At 39.3% G+C, this 20406-nt stretch overlaps 1 protein-coding gene across 2 annotated transcripts in view; it reads left to right on the top strand.

Moving 5' to 3' along the window:
* TTC17 (tetratricopeptide repeat domain 17) overlaps window positions 1-20406 on the top strand; it is a 63292-nt gene that overhangs the window by 35750 nt on the left and 7136 nt on the right. For both annotated transcript variants that reach the window (XM_075502527.1, XM_075502526.1), the window contains 6 exons: window positions 13603-13773; window positions 14438-14688; window positions 15706-15871; window positions 18327-18447; window positions 18774-18933; window positions 19391-19474. In XM_075502527.1, the coding sequence (XP_075358642.1) occupies window positions 13603-13773; window positions 14438-14688; window positions 15706-15871; window positions 18327-18447; window positions 18774-18933; window positions 19391-19474 (953 nt within the window). The remainder of the gene's footprint in view (window positions 1-13602; window positions 13774-14437; window positions 14689-15705; window positions 15872-18326; window positions 18448-18773; window positions 18934-19390; window positions 19475-20406) is intronic.

Consider the following 20406-nt stretch of genomic DNA (forward strand, 5'->3'; position numbering starts at 1 on the left):
AACAGCCCACATACTGCCTTATTCCCAAATAACTGAGAAAATGGTCAGAAGACTTCATTGTTACGGGATTATCCTGTGGTGGTCCTTCTAGAGGCAACTTGGCAGTGTTAAGGGTGTTGCTACTGAATTATCAACTGTTATGTTACTGGCAAGTCAGTTCCTGAAGTATGTTAAGTAGCAGAAACTTTATGTTGCTTGACAGATACCTAAGCAGCCATCTCTGACCAATACACACAAATAACAGGACTTGCGTAACAAGTGTAAAAAACTTAATGTGAAAAACGTGGTCAACTCAGAGCTGCAGAAATGAGATACTTTGGCTTTGTACTGCTCATTAAGCTAGTGGAGAAAGCCAGCATTGTTTTTGTCTGATATTGAAACGGTGCATTGCCAGGATTTGTTTTGCACACCTTTATGGCTTAAAAAATTGCGAGTAGCTTTTATCATGTGATAAGGTCAGTAGACGAATATCAACTAACACCTAAGGGATTATGCCTGTGGCACTTCATTGGCTGATGTTAACATTCAGATGTTATCAAGCCTTATTAAAAAGGTTACAGTATACTAGAAGCATATTTTTAGTGTGATGGTCAGCTGGCCATTGAAACATTCTGATTTGTTAATTGCTGTTGCATAGGACTTTTCCTTATGTGTGTGTAAACAGAATTGCTGCTTGGACAAGCAGAAGTCATTTGTACTCAGAATATTTTTATCTGACTGTAAACATCTACCTCTGACTGACAATTCCAATTCATTATGAGCTCATGCACTTCACATTCTTTTAGACAAGATCAAAATTCAAAATCTTTAACTTTATTAATAGACTGATGGTATTCAAAACATGAAGCACAACTTGTTTCAAGCTTCAAGTTTCTTTAGTCTCGCTCCCTTTTAATTACTTGGCAGGGTGGTGCTTTTACAAAAAGCTTTGTGCTGCTTTTGGAAGCAGAGGCAGTGTGAGTACATTATGAATGTATGTGCATGCCATCAAGATATCTGAATGCTGTTATGTAGTGAGCGTGTATGTTTGTGAAAGCAATGCATACTTCCTTACTTTATGACTTGGTTCTGTAATGTATACAGGAATAGCTTAATGATACGCTTTAAGTATGGTTTTAGTGCCCTCTTGTGGTACAAATACCCTATACCACATGAAATGTCTTGTTTTATTTCATCTACTTCCTCTTAAAATAAAACATGGGGAAAAGATATTTGATCTTTTAAGTGTATGGATTTTCCTTTGTCCCCCAGCACTTAAGATCTTACAAAGTTAATAAGCTTAGACCTTTAAGCAAATTCACCTGAAGAGGAGAGGTTGACCTGAAAGGAGAATCTCTGCTTGAACCTCTTAATAGTAAGCTTATGGACAGATTAAATAACTTGCTTAAATCAACAATACAGTTTAAGCCTTTGACTCTAAATTGACAGCTGCAATCACTTCCGAGTTCTCTATAGCAGTTTCAGATACACAAAACACTAAGCAAAAGCATCACATACATTTTCTTTACAGTAGTGTGTTAAAACATAGAGATGTGAAATACTTTGCATTTTTAAATGCACCTTTCACTTACTCAGTGACCCCCTACAAGGTATGACTGACTTGGTAGTCTCAGCAAGGGGCTGCTCAATTTTGTTTCCATTTGCTATAGCATGAGGTCCTTCTAGACATTTTTATCATAACAGCATTTTAGTTCCCTCCTTCTCAAGCTGCTGTATCTTGTTCTTCCAAGGAATGCTCATCACTTACGGTGTTAATAGGTAGAAAGAGGGGATGTTTACTCTTGGGGCAAAGGGTGTTGAGCTTAGCTCAGATTTTAATCTTGTTTTAGTTGAAGCAAAAGGCCAGAATCTATACCAGTTGCATGGGATTCTGCACTGAACACTACTGTATGTTTAAAATTCAGCTTTTTTTTTCTTTGACTTGCATATCATTTTAAAGGCAGAATTCCTGAGTGCTCGCAAGCCTTATTTAGACTACCACAAATGTTAGTACTCTTACCTGACTCTATTAATGAAAGGGATGGGATCTGTGACCATTCATTTCTCTGTTGCTTTTACTCACTCTCCATTGCCTTATGGGAAAGTTCATCTGTATAAACAGAATAGTCAACCCCAGCAGGGTTTTTAAACAAGCAGAATTCTATGAAGCACGTGAACAGCTTGTCAGAGCTCTCAGAAAACACATCATGGTAAATGTTTGCATTGTCATTTAATAGTAGCATAAAGAAAGTGGGTTCTGTCTTAAACAGTAGCAGTTCTAAAATCAATGTTACCATTTGAAGTTAAATACTCAGTTGCTATTTCTACCCCCTACACGCACATGTGTGCACCCGCATGCCTGTTGTTCACCCTGCAAGTTCCACCTGGGATCTGAAAATCAAGCTGGATTCTTTCTCCCTCAAGCATCTCTGGCAACGGAGATCATACAGTGTCAGTCCATCTCAAAGATCTGTTGGTGCTGCGCAAGTGGAATCTAAGTCACTGTATTTGGGCTCTGGAGTGCTAAAGGAGTAAGAGGAGGTTAAATTGTACTTGTGTAGAATGAAAACATCTTACTGAATGCAGGCAGATGGTAGATACGGAGAATGAGGACTGCTTTTTGTCCTGTTGGGAGGCAGACATCCCTAGGGGGTAGGGGTGTCAGGAAATGTCAGATGTGCTTCTGACTGGGAGATACTGGAGAAATCTTATGTGAGAATGTGCTCCGTGGGAATAACATGACCCAATTATTCTTTCAGTTTCGTGCTACCATTTCTGCACCAGTAGCCCAGTGAGGGAAGAAGCAGTTCCTACTATCCACCTTTGCTGCAATAATTATGGCATTCCTAGAATTTCAGTGCTGTGATCTGGAAGATAGTTGACCACACGCAGGCTTTTTGATACTTTTTACTATTTGATTTGGTGCCTGCTGTATAAATCAGATCTTTCCCTGAAAAGTCTTTGTCTAGCAGTCTTTTGAGTGGCTGAAGGAAGTTGGAAGTGAAGGACCTCACCCTAATAGTGCCATGCCAAGCTCACTTTGAAACCTGTGTTTCCTTCCCAAGCGCCACGTATTTTTCTTCTCAAAACTATGCAGAGATGTATAGATTGAGATTCTTAAATTTAAAAATCAAAGAACGTGGTACTATGTGAAACATGGCATTTTTAGCTACACCAGTATCAAAAGGCTGTATACCCACTGCTCATGCACATTGCTTCCAAGCTACTGCTTGCTGGAAAGCCATTATGCATCTTAAAGGTTTCTGTAACTAGCAAACAAAGCATGCTGTCTTAAGTATATCTCTGTTGCTCAAATGTCATTCTCTTTTGCATTTGTTAAACATGCTAATGGGTGAATTTGGTCTGCAGCTTCTTTCTATGCTAACATTAGGTGATTTCTTTACATCATGCAAAGTCTGTCTTGCTAGCTTACGTACTTACTCTCCTTATTTACAGTATGACAGTGTACCTAACAACTTCTCCCGACAGTCATCAGTCTCACTTTGCATCATGCTCTGTTAAGAATGGTATGCCTTCAATATTTAGTGTTCTGTATTAATTCTTTCTTTTCCCAGGATCAGAAGGCCATAGGCTAGCAGAGGAGGGAGAAGAAAGTAATGGATGGCCTCAGCTGCAGGAGTAACTGAGGAAATGGTGGGGAATTGAGTGGAAGGGAATTTAGAATTGTAGGAGAGTTCAGTGAGAGTTTACTGATGCAAAACTATTAATATATGAAGGAAAAGCAGTACAGTTCTAAACTAATTATAATATGACATTTCCCATTTTTATCTGCCTTTATAGTGCAAATGATTCTTCATTATATGTTATCTGGATCCTTCAGTTACTTCAGCATAACTACATGCTCACGTAGTAGGAGGAGGATCGTCAGGGGTTAGAGTGGAAGGGAAAAGGTTCTCTTTCCAACTAAATTTTTCAAAACCTGATACCTTCAGTTATCAGATGCATTTCTCTGCAATGTTTTTGGTGCTTTTTTTGTGATAGGAATGTAGAGAAAATGAGATCTTTGCTACTGTCTGTGTCTTCATCTCTTTCTAGGAGGCTGCTTTTGCCAGTGGCGGTTTCTTGCACATAGCTGCTAAAAATTCTTACTGAACCTGAATAGTGTGCGCTGCCTAAAGCTGGACCTTTTTAAAAAGGTCCAACAACTGCATATGTTCAACAGCCTTTTTAGGAGGAATAGTAATTCCCCAGCTACAGGAAGATGTAGTTGCACAAACAACTTCATAGTAAAGCTCTACAGACTGAATTAGTGAGTTGGTTAAAGCATGTTTGGATGAGAAAGAACATGTGGTCCCCACGTATGGGAGAACTGACAATGCGTAGTTTAGTGTCATTAACAACTTGCCAAGACCCTGAAGGCTGTATTCACTTGGCTTAAATCTGAAAACTTGTAAAGTGGTGATGTGTAGTCTCAGCCTGTAATGAGTCATGTTGAGATTGTCTCAAAGCAGCATGCGATGCCATGTGCTCAGATTAAAATGAGCACTGCATGCTGAGCCATGGAGTGCCAGGCACTTAACTACCCCTGATCTGTCTACTTTATTGATTTGTTTTTTCCTGTTGAGGTTGGTTGCCTGGTTCATGTGAGTTTGTGTTGTGGTCTGACTGTCCTCAAAGCTTTAAATCTATCATCTCTTCTGGCTACTAGTGACTGAAACTAGGACAATTCAAAGTTTCCCTAGAGGAAGAGATTGATGCTTCTTGCATGCAGCAGTTTTGGGGAGAAGGCACATTCTTCCAAAACTTCCTAGTCTTTCTGCAGGCAGTGTTCTATAGCTCTGTACTATTTTGGCAGTGTGAGGAGAGTATTTTCTTGTTGAATCCTAAACTAGGGTGGTTGGCAATATTCTTGTCAAACTTAACCTTCTGCAGGTATTCCTTACCCGGACTCAAGAAAAGGCTAATCCAATTCTTGTTCATCACTCCCTCAAAACCAGGATTGATTTTTTTGTTTATCTTACAGCAACAACTCTGCTTCTTCATGGAATTGTGTAAAATGTGGCCTGTCAGACAAACTGCTAAGCACTTAAAAGCTATCTTAGATTAATAAGGGCATACCTACCTGACCAGTTAACACATTGTTTTGCTATTTGAGTGTGTCAGTATCTCTAGCTTTGGTCTCCAGTTAGGAGGAAGACTGCATGGATATCTATCCCAAACAGATCTATAAATTGTCATGGATCAAGTCTGACTATTAATCTGCTCTTGTTGAGCAGTATAACCTAGTGAAGAGATCAGCCTATCAAAAATATTTTCTTAAAATAAAAAATATGAAATCAGGTCCCTGTGGAATACTGTTTAAATTCCAATATATGGTGCAAGCCTAACAGACAGAGTGGTAGTCAAAAGACACACACATAAGGCCATTACTTGGCTTTATAGTGTCAACCCTGTATGTTGAGAGAAGTGGAAAGCTACCAGCAACTCATAATGGGGTTAGTTAACTGTTGTAGAGTTCAACTACATGATGCCATTTCTCATGAGTGGGTTACTCTTGTACTTAAAGTCCCTTTTAAACTTGAGTTCAGGGGTACTGTAGGATCTAACAGGATCTAACAAAATATTTAATGTTTAGTATAAGAAGAGGTGAGTGTCTTATGATGGAGGAAAGATTAGAAAGAGAGGAAAACGAATGCAGGCCACTGTTGCCTCTGGTAATGCTAGTGATCCTTAAACTAGGAATTTCCATGGCTTAATCAGAAGCAGATTTTGGGAGTGTGTTGTGTGCAGGGAACTAAATATTAGTCATTCGATATTCATAGCCTACATTATACTGTGACCTACTGTGGGTGAGTGTTTATTGTTAAGGAATTAATAAGTAACTATTTTCTTATCTGACAGTAAAAAAAAAAAAAAAATCTGGCACATAGGAGAAGTCACCGAGGACAAGCCTTTGTCTTCAGAACTTACATGTGCTTCTTTCTCTTGCTTTCTTTCCCTCTTTCCCCAAAACAAACAGAAAAAAAAAATCAAGCTATTATTGAGGCACAGGCTGAAATTCAGACTGCAGTGCTACTTACTTTCCTACTCTATATGTAGGACCAGGGTCCCCTGAAAGAGACATTTTCTAGCCTCTTATCCACTAACAGGATTGGAGAGTTTAAATTTAGATGTTTAGATGTTTCTATGTTTTGGGCCCTATTCCCAGGCATCATAGAGCAAGTTACTGCTTCTAGATGTGCATCATAAAAAAAGCAAGCTCCTATTTTAGTGGGTGGTGAGGAAGGAAGAGAGTGAAGGCTTTAGGTAGTCAACCTCTTTGATTTTCCTCTCCGTTTTTGACTATGGAAGAGGTGTTGGGGGGGAGGGTTGACATTTTCTACTCTGTTATAAAGTAGCCTACTGAATTCTTCAAGATGTTTTGCATGCATGTCCCTTATTAAACTGCATTGTGTTCTAATTTAAATAGATTTGACTTACTCTTTAAATTTTTTTTCCATGGTTTATCACTTCTTTATATTTCATAAGGAGAATTTGTGTGTCTGTTCATCAGGGACTGGTCTGTTACACGATGGTGAGGTATTTCTCTCAATATGAGTGAGAAATCTAGTTATGTATTGTTGCCATTTGTATGTTTTGAAAGGTTTAATCAGAACTGCTGTAATGAGACAAATAGATAATCTTTAAATCTATAGCTAAGCCAATTTAGAGGCATCTTTTGGCTACAAATCAGATTTAAAAACTACTTCCCTACGAGTGAGAACAGTTGTTTTACTATATAATCAGTCTAAATGAAAAACTGTTGTTGGAATAAATAATAAAAAAGAAGGAACTTTTGTATGCTTCATTTTGTGTGCTTGAGTCTAAGTTTTGACCACATAAATCATCCTCCTGTTGTTTGCTATGCATCAAACCAAAGCTTGCTATGTAGTGCACTCTTCTGACTACTCGATTTTGAGCATGTCTCTCATCATCTTTGAAGAAGGGCCACTGACCACTCATCTAGGGGAGGAATTTAGAGAAGAGGTAGGAATTTATGAAAATCAACTTTTAAAATACTTCACATTGCTTTTTATTGTTTGTTCTCTATACTTAGCTTTTATTTTTCAGTTAGCAGTATGTCCTGTCCTTTGAAAATGTTTATTTTTGTCCTGTAACTTCCAGTTTTGCAAAAGAGGGTTTATATTAAAGGAAAAAGCTGAAAATGAACAGTGGTTCTGTGTGGGGATAAAACACCAAAAGCTTAGTCTAAATTTTGGGCGCTACACTCATAATTCTCTGCCAGTACCCATATTGATACCTAACTTGAAATTCTTGACCAGAGAGGGAACTTACTACAATCCGCCCTTTGTTAGTCCAGAATAGTAGCTATGATGATATGTAGGTAGTAGATACTTTTTTTTTTTTTTTAGTGATTTATCCAGTATGTTACAACTGTAAAAGGAGGTACATTTGTGTTACTGTTATGGAGCCTAGTCATGCCTTGTTGAAACTAGCAGTGATACTGTTGGGTTCAGAGAGAAGATGACTGACCCCTGGGTGGGCTGTTCGGCTTTTTGAGTCTGAGTCTGCAACAAGGCTTCAAACAATTTTATGCTTCTGCAGCTGTAGGTTGCCCATCTGCTTTGTATCTTTCCTGGGTCCTGTAGTGCACAGTGAATGTGTAGTAGGACTTGTGTATTTCTGTTCAGTTAAATATAGACCCATCAGATGTTCACAGGTCAGTATTGCATAGCCAGGTAATGTAATTAAGAACTTCTGCTTTTCTCCTTCCTTTGCTTCCCTGCTCCGTTTCTCACTTTGATCATTTTTCACTAAAAATAAACTGTGGCTTTTTTGGGGGTTTTTTTGTTTGGTTTTTTTTTTTTTTTTTACGCTTGTGTGTGTGGAAAACGCCAAATTTTCTTTGATATTGACTCGGGTGCACAGTGCTGTCTTACAGTTCAGCAGTTATGGCTTGTGACCTTTCTGTAATGTTTTTGATGACAGTGCTGTTCAGTCATCAGTGGTTTGCAGTTTCTGCTTTCAAAGCTCAGCCATGGGATTCATTTTGAAGTGTAAACATGATTATTTTTTCAGGAAAACAGTAAGAAAAGGAATGCATGAATGTTAGACCAAAATCTTAATAGAACCATGATAATTTATAATTAAGGTGAGCAGAGCAGCAATAGCTGCTAAAGATAGGTCTCTTCTCTAGTTACTGCTCATCCTAATGTTTTTAAAACTCATCTCAAAATAACTGGCATGGATTTCTTTCCCTTAACAAATGTTTTGCAATCAAATATCTGTTCATATGTGATTGGAATAACATGGTTGCTGTTAATGGCTCACAAGATCTTTAGGCAATTATCAAGTTCACCTTGGAATGCAGTGTGTTAATCACGAGTGTTAACATTGCCATGAAAGTCAAAGCTCATGTTTTATATTTGTCTGAAGGATGGTCTCTCAAACAGCACTTCCCCATAACACTACCCTGGCTTGTTAATGTCATATTGTAGTGAAGTAACCATGGTGCAGGAAGTAAGACAGTTCTTCAGATGTTAATTTGGCCCAAATTTTGATGACTGAGATCCCAGTAGTTTTAGATGCACAGAAGGGTTCTGGTAAGTGAGTTCATTCATTCCAGATTATTTTTGTAAACCCTGGTAAATTATATTGCCTGTGACATGAAGCACTGAACAAGACTTGTTCTATAAAAGTGATGGGTGACAATATACTGGGTTTCAGTTTAATTTCTATAATGGTTATATTTTAGCCTAATTCTAAATCTGCAGTGTCACCCAAGCAGTAAGCACCCCTAAAGTTTTCACAGGACCTGAGAGCAGCATTAATTGTTAATGCATTTTGATGTGTAAAGTGGTGATATACCACCCCCTTTGACTGGTGTCTGTCTGCATCTGTAAGCAGTGACTAGCAAAAGTGAAAAAAGACTGCTTATTGAGGCACTGCTCCTGAAATGTCTGTAGAGGAGACTATTCATCTGCGTGCAGGGATTAAAACTTATTTCCATTAAGCTCAGTGATATGTCATTCCTGCTATAAAAAAAGAGAACTACCTTTACTGAATTTCACTGTGGGGAATACTAGTTTTGAGCGTGCATCAAAAAACAAGTATCAAGTTGTTAACTCCTGTTAGCAGCTTGGTTTCAGTTTGTTCTGTACTCTGACAACTCGGGTATTAGGCTGACTTACATCTGACTAACTCTACATCTAAGTAGAGTTCTCTCTTTGCATTGTTTAACCGTAAAGGGGCACATGATTTAAGTGACTCTTACTTCTAGATAACTTGCATTTTGCCTAACCTAATGCAAGTCACTGACCCCAGCAGTAGTCACTTGACTCTCATAATCATTCAAGAGGTAATCCAGCTCTGCTTATTCCAATTGGTAGGAAAAAAATCAGTACCTAAATTTTAAATGAATTCACTTTTAGTTTTGAAGCATTATTCTGCCATCATAATTTCTAAACATGTACCAAAAAATTTAAGGGAATTAGTTTGTCTCATCGTAAGAAGTTAGGAGCCAGTAATTTTCTTAAACCTAGTATGTTGGAACATAGATGGTGGAGTTAGGAACACCTATTTTGCAAGCTGTGCACTGACAAACAAAGAATAAAAAGTCAGTAAAAACTCCGTGCTGCCCAAAGACACTTGGAGATAATTTTACTTTTTATTTCCAATGCTGTGGATGACACCAAATCATCTATCTTAAGTTGGTATATAGGAATCGAACAGTGAAAATAGTTAGTGAGGCCTCGTTCTCTCTGCCAGATGTACCACAAGGCACAAACACCTACAGTGGCAGATAATTTAGATTTTTAAAACAATCAATGCCCTCTTTAAGGGTAAGTTTGTTTACTTTCAGGACCTTCCTCAAGGTGCAGTACTTCCCTGTGATACACTGGGGGTGTTGTTTGTTCATCTTTCCTCTTTTCCATACTTTTCATGTTTCTTTCCTTGCTTTAGGTAAGTGGCTTTCAGTCTGAGGGTCTGGAGTCACCTAAATTGACAGAAGTTTGCTCTTAAACAAACAAACAAAAAAACCCCACACAGTACCAAAAAAATATATACGTAATAAGGGAAGTTCGTAATTGTTTCCAAGTGTGACTTTTCTGAGAACTGTGGCAATATGAAGTATGGTTCAGAATAATTATCCTTTTATAGATGGAACAAGTTTTCAATGTCACTTACTGCATCACTTCTCCTTCCTACTATTTCTCCTTTCTTGCTACAGATGTCAACACTTCGGGTGTTTCTTTCCTTACACTAAAAGTGGCTTTCTAAGAGTTTGGAATCATCCAATACCTAATCAAGAACTTAAGTCTGACTTTTTGTTTTGTGGTTTTTTTAGCCCTACCAACTGCAGTAGGTACCCCAGCTTTGGTGGACATTTGAGAGTGATCCTGAAAATCAAGCAGGTGGTTAATATTAGATGGGATCTATGATCTAGCAGATCTTTTCTGTATTTAAAATGTGTGTTGTGCTAATGGTGTACAAGTGCATTCACAGTGGCCCCGAAAGATTACAAACTAGAACAATATGAGAAATAGAGACCTTTAATATATAATACTGTGTTCTGCTTTTAATCTTTGTATTTGCTTTTTCTATCCAATAGGATTTGCTTTATAATTTAGGAACTATTCTCTTTTTTTTCCCCTCCCAGTTTCTACATTAACCTGGCACAGTCAGACTACTTATTTGTGTTACTTCCATCACTTAAATAAAGGCCCAGACACTTATTTTTTGTCGTCTGTATAGCATCTTTGTTTCACTACCTGGAACATAGTAACCAAGTCTCATAATACACAAGGTAGGACAGACTCTGATCCACTTTCCTCTGAGCTTTCTTAGCTCTGCAGAATCAATAGGAAAAGTGGCAACAGCTGCTCTCAGAAAGTAAATGAGCAGGAAAGTGATCATTCTCTAGTAAATTTTCAGGATGGAGTAAGCTGAATTGATCAAGTACTATGAAGTAGTTTTAGACTTCCACGTTTTGTTGCTGCAGTATCACTGTGTCAGGGCTTTAGACCTAAAATTCGCATGTGCATATGTAGACAACCAGAATATATGTGAAATGTTAAATAATACATAGCTGAGCGTTTGTAGGGTGGCAGTCACTTTTGTCCTTCACACAGCTAAGGTGCTGTAAGTATTGCAGTGATACAACTAATGTTCTACAGCCAGTGAATGTGCCTGGAGTTTGGGGCTACATTGTTCCCTTCCTGGTCTCACACTCTTACTTGGTGGTCTTCCCCATAGGTCTTCAGACATCCAGCTGATACAAACTAAAGTTCTGTCTTGCAGTGTTTCAGTACCACCGGCTTCGTGGTACACTCATCAGAGATCCTGAACTTCCATTGGTTTTTCAACCAGCGCTTTTTTTTTTCTCCTGCGACGTCAGACAACTGAAAGCAGCAATTTGAAAAAATTAGGCCACTCAAGTTTCTATATATAGCAGCTCTCAAATCCCAAGAAAGCCAGTACTCTCATCGAGTCTGGTTTTAGCTGTCAGTGTTTGTAAATTCATATTAACAGAGTTGGTCTTAAGTAGAATTTTAAGTGCTATCATGTTTTTTTCCTTCTGCTTGCTATTTCCAGCTTTTTTTCTCTTTTTGGCATTTTTATTTCAATTAAAAATAGTTGTCTGTTTTTCATCCCCTTTGCTTTTTTCTTTATACTAATTATGAGTTGACCTTCAGCAAAGGGAATTGTGGTCATCACATTACTGAGAAACACATGACTTGCATCAAAATCAGGCCGGTTTCATGTCAGGCAGGAAAAACTTTCAGTTTTAAGGTTCTGTGCACACCATTTCCCATTAATTAAATGTGAGGATCTCCATATATTGAAGTGTTTGTTTTTCTTTTTTTAATTAAGCCAATTTTTTATTGACAGCATGGGGGAGGTGGGGAGGGGATTAAAGAACGAGTCAATGACTGATAGAGTAGGAAAAGCAGAGTATAACTGTATGGCAGATGTTGACTTCATAAACTCTTCTAACTGCTTCTGGTTTATATATCTACTCATAAAATAATATTGTTTGACTTCTTTTATATACAGCAGAAAAGGTAGGGCAAGAAATAGTGTTCACAGAGGGTTTATGAATATAGTTTTATTTGTTTGATTTTGGGGACCCACACCCCACCCAGATCTGTTTCTCCTCCGAAGATGCCACCTGAGTGTTCACAGAGGCAGAAGTAGAGAGCATACAGCAAAAAGCTATAGTTTCACTTTGCTGAGAAGTGGTGGAACAGGTTACCCATATACGAGAGTTACAACCATCCTCTCATCCTGCTGCCCTGATGGAAGAGACCTAAAAATATTCTTTTGTAACATGGGATCATTGTGTGGAGAAGAAAGGAGTCACTGATGTACTTTATTCACATTCTTCGTATTTTATGCTGCCAGTTGAAGAAAACAATGCTTTCCATATGCATGGAGCAATACAATTTGCATTCGTGAGGGTAGAATGGGGAACATACTTGAGAGTCTTGCATTTAATTTAAGCCTTCTTTGATTCACTATGTGCTTCTTAATTCATTTGTATATGTATGCTGTTTTCACTCACAAGTGATTGAAATAAAGGAAGGAGGGATTTGAGAGCAGCAGGTTTGTACACAGAATATGTTTTTCTCTGTGGTGACAGGCTTCCTGTGTGAAGATAGGTGGGTGCCCCAGTCTGTGTCCCGGTCCCATAGCTGTGCCGTGAGGTTCGGGGCAGCTCCCAGCCTCTCACACGCGTAAAGAATCCTGTCCCTACCTGTGCGGCTCTGGGGGTCGGCTGGGGGAGCAGGTCTCTAAACACTTCTTGCCCTGGAAGACTGGCAAGTAATTATTATGAGAAAATCTGAACTCTTTAGTTAAAATGTATTTGAGAGCAAAAATATTGCTACAGGGTTGCAGGTGGCTACCCTTTAAATTCTCTGAAAGCTTAACAGCGTCTCACTGAAGGATGCTCAAAGGCTAGTGTTGCAAGTTTGCACTCTTCTTTTATCTGCTCATTACTGGCTCTACATTTGGATTTTTCCAATATTATTCCTAGATCTTTGTAATTGGTGGAATCTGAGCCTGTAACCTGACCACAGAATTATAGATGTTAAATTTTCAACTGAATAAAATTGATTTTTTGGCACAGATTAATACTTGTAGCTTTTGTCTGTATTTAGTGAGCTAGTTTTACCTACATACTGTCTATTTCTGGCACAGAAGGTCAGAGCGTGGCAATCCCATATCAGTCTGCCTTGACCCTTTTTCTCTTGCATGTAAGCACAGTGAGCGTTATGGTGTCTAAGTGAAGTTCATATGGCAGGCAGCTCCCATGTAGGGTGCAGTGTCACTAAAAATATGTCTTGGGAATGCTCATTGGAGTGGCTACCTGCACACTAATTTTCTACGTGCTGTGCAACGTTCCCTCAAAAGAGACCTGATTTTTCTTTCATTAGTAGTTCACAGTGTATACCTAATAACATTGTTTTAGGTGATCTGCCTTGTCAAGAGGCAGATCAGCTTTTTAATTACTGAATGAAGTCTTTGAAACCTTGTAGAATTATTCTGTTAAATTGTATGTAGAAAATGAGAAGGCTGTAGCTTCTGCAGTACAGCTTCTGTGCTTGTATCCAGGAGCAGCAGTCTTACACGGTGTATCAGTAAACTTCTCTCTTTCAGGCCACTGTCATGAGAAAAATCCAGATGGCAATCATGACAAGGAGAAATACTTTGATGACCACCATGAGTCAGTTACAGCAGTGGCAGAAGGACACTCTGAGGGAGGTACGGAAGATCCAGAAGTCCTTACTCAGAGTTCAGCAAGGGATCCCTCCTTCTTGAGACTGGAAAGTAAGTCAGCCTTACAAAATCAGTGTTGGCAAATGAATCGGTTTCTAGATTTTTCAGAAGAGCTGTCTTCCTCCAGGAAGCTACATTTTCCCCCCTCTGTCTGTAAAGTGACAAGTAACCCTTAAAACCAGTTTCATTCTGTTTGCTGTTCTTCTTCTCCAAGTCTAATGTCAAAATGCATTAAATCAAAAAATGAGATCAAGGTTTAGATGCTTTTCAAGCTAAAGGATGTGGTTTCTTGCAAGACTCTACAAACATGTTGGTTGTACCTCAGTGAATTCTGTATCAGCTGTGCCAGACAGCAGGGAAAAAAAACAGTGTCTATGGTTAAGGTACAGAGCACTTTATTCAGTGTTTAATGCACGTATGTAGAGAAAAGACACCACCTGTTTACTCCCTCAAACAGGCAGAATTCCGGTTTGGAAAGGAGACTGATGAAAGTGGTCTAGAGGTGTTGACTTTTGAAGCAACAGTTGATGCTTCTTTGCAGTGGGGAAGTCTGCATTCTCCAGTCCCCCAGTCCATTTGCAGTGTGCAGTGAGTAGTCAGTGGTATTGGTTTGTGCAAGTGGAAAAGTCAGGTTACAGAGAAAAGATCCTTTTTATACAATTTGTGGAAGCAGCAGGAAGAGAATTTTTGAAGTTTTTATGGTATTCCCTCTTAGACGCAGTCACTGCAGAAAGCAACGGTTCAGAAGGAATGGAGGGGTTAGAAGATGATCAGATGTCTGAAGAGATGCTGGCTTTGGTGGATGAGTTTGAAAACTCTTGGCCTCAGGAAGCTTTTGAAGGGGCACTGGAGGTAAAAGGTCATCGGATGGACTTGCAGGGAATCCGGGTCCTAAAGAAGGGATCTCAGGATGGACTGGCTAGCTCCTGTTTTGGGGACTGTGGTGATGATGATGAAGCTGAATGGGTAAGTTTGGATGAGTTTATTTAAGTCTTGTACCAACTTACTATTGTGGAGGAGGGAAAGATGAGGACAGTTCAGGGGTCTGAACTGAAATATGTATAGGAACTTCCCCTTTGGGTCTAAAAGAGCTGGTACATGGCTTATGTGTAATGAACAAGTAGTTTCAATCCATCTTCTAAAGGAAAGGCTTCCACATCACTGAAACTGACATCATTTAGTCTGGAGAAAAGGAGGCTGAGGGGAGACCTTATTGCTCTCTACAACTACCTGAAAGGAGGTTGTAGCAAGGTGGGTGTCGGTCTCTTGTCCCGAGTAACAAGTGATCAGATGAGAGAAAACGGCCTCAAGTTGCACCAGGGGAGGTTTAGATTGGATATAAGGAAAAATTTCTTCACTGAAAGGGTTATCAAGCATTGGAACAGGCTGTCCAGGGAAGCGATTGAGTCACCGTCCCTGGAGGTAGATGTGGCACTTAAGGACATGGTTTAGTGGTGGAGTTGGCAGTGTTAGGTTTACAGTTGGATTCGATGATCTTAAAGGTCTTTTCCAAGTTAAATGATTCTATGATCATAAGTCTTGATTATCAGCAGCAAGAGCTGAATAGTGTTGAATGAAGTGTTGAAGGATGCTGTGTGCCTTCAAACTTCTTGCTCACAGTTACAAAGGAGAAAAGTTTCTAACCAAAAGTTCCAGTTAGCATGAAAACAATGAAATATCTGTTGTCATTATGTTACAAACAAAATACATAATGAAAAATGCCTTTTAGTTCTCTAGCAGTTAAATTGGTTTTCTCTTATGTTGGAGATTGAAGTTGTGTACTTTGTTTGCATAGTGTGATGCAGTGAAAGTGAGCAGGCTTAGAGAATGGGTTGAGACGGAAAGGGAGGGAGAGAGAGAGAAAGATCTCATCTGTATCATCTTTGAAATTGAGCCTTTGGGCTAAAACAAGTAGTGTATTGGAGCTGGTAACATTCGTGGTGTTTCTTACTGTTAACCTTGCCAATACTGTTCTTTTCGTAGATCACTTTTCAGGTCAAACGTTTAAAAAAACCAAAAGCTGAAAGCTTGGATCTCCAGGAGCCAGTTGGGAGAAACAGGGAAGAAGGGACTAATGGAGAAAATGCAAACTTCTACCAAACTGCCCTAGAGATCAGTGGACCAAAGATACCTTCTCCTGGACCAATAGGTAACCTGCTGCTTCTCAGAGAAAGCAAGTCATCTGCAGCTTTTGTATTACTCTGGTTTATTTCTTTGCAGCTTTTATATTACACTGGTTTATTATCATAAATATGTGTCACAAAGACTACATAATGACATATGCCTTCTAGATGAGTACGTGGAGAAATTGGAAATCTCTTCTATCTGCACCTTCATCATGAAGTGCAGCATAACTTTAACTGCTGAATGAAAACTTTCTAGTTAACTCCCAGAACTTCTGGGGATGAGTTGGTAAGAGTGGAGAATGAAAGAGGTAGATATTGTGAGTAGAAGTAGTAAAAGAGAGAGGGGAGTTTAATGATCTTTTTCTTAAACTAACTTCTCTGCCCATTCAGTTTTAATCAGATGAGAGATACCCCTTTCAGGGACAAATGCAGGATGAGAGCTTGAACTGGTTACTGACTAAACATAAGACACACAACTCAAAAACAAAAGGCAGAAAACTTGGTCTAATAAAAATAAAATAATTTTTTAAAAGTGTTCTGCTGTAATTGGTTTGGTGATATTATAAGAGAAAAAGAGACTGTCTTCCAGAAGACTGGAGTTACAGAAGAGTAGAGTTTTGCACCAACATAGATGAGGCAGTTGGAGAGGGAGGTGGAGTTTTTGCTAGTTGAGTAACAGGAATTGGAGAGTGGTCTATTATTATGGTGCAAGCTAGTTCCACTGGTGCGTTCAGATGGACAGAAACCATCAGCACATGATTGCTTGGGATGAAGGTTAGAGCTTCATTAGAGCTGCTGGCACCTAATGATGTCAAAGAAGAGAACCAAAGTAATTGGCCCCCATACTTTTTGTCTTACCTTGATTTCAGTGGAGGTAAAATCTTTACGTCATAGGGCTGATGTGTAAGCAAAGATGGGTTCTCCAATACATTTTAGTCCTTGACAATTTGATGACCTAGAAAGTGATTTCACACTTTCAAGGCTTTTACATTAAATCTTTAACAAGCTCCTTTTTTAGCAACTGACAAATGTAAGTTACTGAATTAAATATTTAAATGGGGGGAGGGATTAAATGAAAACAGACTATCATTTATGAGCACACACTTCATGTATTTTCTCTCCCCCGAGCTACTTTTGTGGCTTTATTACATAGCATCCCTCAGTTGTAAAGTAGTTACCTTTCTAACACTCCTGTGAGGCAGGGTCCGCTGACATCCTCTTTACAAGAACTAAATCATCAAAAGTTTAAGTAACATATTGGAGGTCACCTCGGGAGGGAAATGACGCTAGCTGTCCTGCGTCTGACTACCTCTCAGACTACTGACCTCGCTATCTTTTACCATTCATGCAAGTAAGAACTTAGTCAGATAGTTCACAGCGGTGGTGATGAGAACTGATCATTCCCCTCTGAAGTTTCCCAGTGTTTCTTGAAGTTAATTTTCCTTTAATCAGAATACTTTACAAAAGACATGGTATTACAGACTTCATTATTTTGCAAAATTGTGGTGAAGTATTTTACTATATCTTCGATGGGAAGTAGGATTTGTATCCAAATGAGCAAAATTTCAGGTAACTAGAAATAAATACTGAAATACTGCCTACGTAGCTGGTGCGATAGACTGGCACATTGTTAAACTTGGCTTTCCACTGTGCAAATTTATGGCTACAATGAATTCTTGTTGTGTTCCAAACAGTTTGGATGTTTCTGATATGAGAGGAAAATGTTTCCTAGCAGTTAACACGAGCTGGATTCCTAGGACTTGGTACAGTATCCACCAAATGTAAGGGAAAGATTTCAGTAGGCTTTGGTTCAAATGTGAAGATCAGGTTCTTGTTTCTCCTAGTGACCTGTTTGTTAACATAAAGCAAGTTATTTAACCCTTCCCTTCCTCGGTTAACTTCTCTGCAAAATGGGAGGGCTGAAATGTAATTGCTTAATAGTTTCAGAAATGTTGCTATCTTGAGTGTAAGAATGCAGTAAAAGCCACTGTCTGTCTTAATATTCGTTGAAAAGAAATGGCAGTATTTTTCACCTGGGATTGTCAGAAGATGGAGCAATCAACTTTTATTAGTTTTTACTGTAGCTGTAGAACATAAATGATGACTCACTTATGAACTTTCTTTAAGGACATTTAAGTAGAGACATTACCTGTAAACAAGAGTGGCAATTGTTCTTAATGTGTAGCTATTGAAAAAGCGTAATGAAACAGGTCTTAAAACTCCACCTCCTAATCTGTCTTGTGTAGGATCCAGTTCTGTCTTTGGATCCCACAAGTTCCATTCAGTCCATTTAGGTTCAGGAATGTTCTTAAACAAATCTGGCTGCAGGACCATGACTTTTATAACATAGGGAATGTATCCACTGGTATAAAGTGTTTTGTAAATCATTGTACTGAAGTAGAAAGTCTTTCTGCTTCCAGACAGTTGTTTCTTCTTTTTTTTTTTTTTTTTTTTTTTTTTTTTTTCTCCTTTCTCAAGGAAAAAGGCGTGACTATCGCAGCCTTGGCTGGCCAAGTCCTGATGAATGCCTGAAACTCCGTAGGGTAGAGCTTACAACTGTAGCCAGCACATGGCTTGCTGTTTCTGCTAAAAACATTGAGTAAGTATATGAACCTTAAATAAGTTACTCACACAAAGCAAGACAGTTAACATGGCCTTCAGTGTGCATAAACTGAAGATTTTAGTGTTCTTTAAGAAAGAACTGCCAGGATTTCAAAGAAGTTTGAAAACATGATGTGGTATTTCATCAATAGACTTGCAAAGAAAAGTGCAAGTGCAGACAGCAAATCCAGTTTCTCTTGCTTCTTGAGCTACTCAAATGAGATTCTGCCAGGTTCTGGGCAGTTTACACTCACTAGAGAACTTTGTAATGACTCTTCTGTTTTCTTCTCCTAACGGATTCAACTTGTTTTATGACCTTTGTAGCATTACAGAACACATTGATTTTGCCACACAGCTGCAAGAACCAGCCATGGAGCCCCTTTGTAACCCAAATCTACCAGCCAGTATGCATACTTTGGACCACCTGCAAGGTGTCTCTAGTCGGGCCAGCTTGCATTACACTGGAGAAAGTCAACTGAAAGAGGTATGCCAGAGTTGAAGGCTGTCACACAAAAATGGCCATACCATGGCAGATTCAAGGCGCATTTAGCTTAGTGAGTGAATGCCTGGATAAAACTGTAAGAACAATGCAAGCTGAAAGCAATATTTTACCAGAATGTTTTCCCAGCCATCTACGATCTGGCCTGAGGGAAATCCTAAAACACCATTAGTGTCTTCGTATTTATAGCTCTTGATGGATGAATCAGTGAAAGAAAAGTCCAACTGAGCATACATAAACTTCTACCATTCTTAGTATTCAGTGCCATGGAGTTATAACACTGTGTGATGATACAGATAGTATTAACTCCAGATAGACAGTGATGATTAGGTTGGAACAGGTTACAGCATTTGTAAAAGGCTGGGGAAAAAAGCAGCCAACAAGTGAGGGACATCTTTTACCAGGTTCCAGCATCTAAGCACTTGTTCTTCCTCTTCCACAGGTGCTACAGAATCTTGGCAAAGACCAGTACTCACCACAGGCATTAGAACAAGTTGGTACTCGAATAGCCAAAGCTTTGGAAAAGGTATGTGTAAACGAGAAAAATGAGAAGTCTGAGCTTCCTGCTCATGACTGACGTAGTGGTCAATTCAGTCTCGAACTGTTTGTCTGACATCCCAGTCAAGGAACATATTAGTACTTGGACTACGGATTTGTGTCTATTCAGCATCTGTGATGCCCTCACAGGTATTTTGTTGAGCTGTATCCTGTGCTCACACTGTCAAGTGTCTTTCATATCTCTTTACTAAAACTTAAGCTTGTCAAATTTTACACTGTTTCCAGCCTGGTAGTGAGCAGTGTTGCTGGTTGTTGATATATATATTAAACTACTTCAACTGTTCTCAGCCCTCCTCTTTCTTTTTGTGCTACATTGACTTGGAGCTTATGGAAAGTTGAGTTAAGCCATGGCTCAACTCTCCAGTCGTGCTGCTGGCATGCAGCAGTCAGACAGCTGACAGGCAGGGGCTTCCCCTCTTCTCTGCCTACTTCCTTGTACCTTATGCAGTGCTGGGCTGAAGTATCAGATGCGTTTAGGCAGAGGTATGGCACCATGTGCAAGGCTGCACTTCCTGTTCTCCCCAGAGAAAGCCAAGCTTCCTAGCTAGATTAAGACTGCTAAGGACCTCCGCTGAGCATAAACACCCCACCAGCGAGGAGGCTGGGGGTGCAGAAGAAGTTGGGAGAGGACACAGCCAGGACAGCTGACCCCAACTGACCAAAGGGATATTCCATACCATATGACGTCAAGCTCAGTATATAAACTGGGGGAAGAAGAAGGAAGCGGGGGATGTTCGGAGTGATGGCATTTTTCTTCCCAAAGGACCTAAGCTAAGGACCTCAGCTGAGGTCCTTAGGAGGAGATGATTAGGGATGTAATTTTCCCAGGATCTACAAGGTAGATAAGGATGCAGGGATTGTTGTTACATGTTTACAGCTAGTGGGGAGGATATCCCAAAC

The sequence above is a fragment of the Mycteria americana genome, chromosome 5 (genome assembly GCF_035582795.1).
Source record: "Mycteria americana isolate JAX WOST 10 ecotype Jacksonville Zoo and Gardens chromosome 5, USCA_MyAme_1.0, whole genome shotgun sequence".
NCBI lineage: Eukaryota > Metazoa > Chordata > Aves > Ciconiiformes > Ciconiidae > Mycteria > Mycteria americana.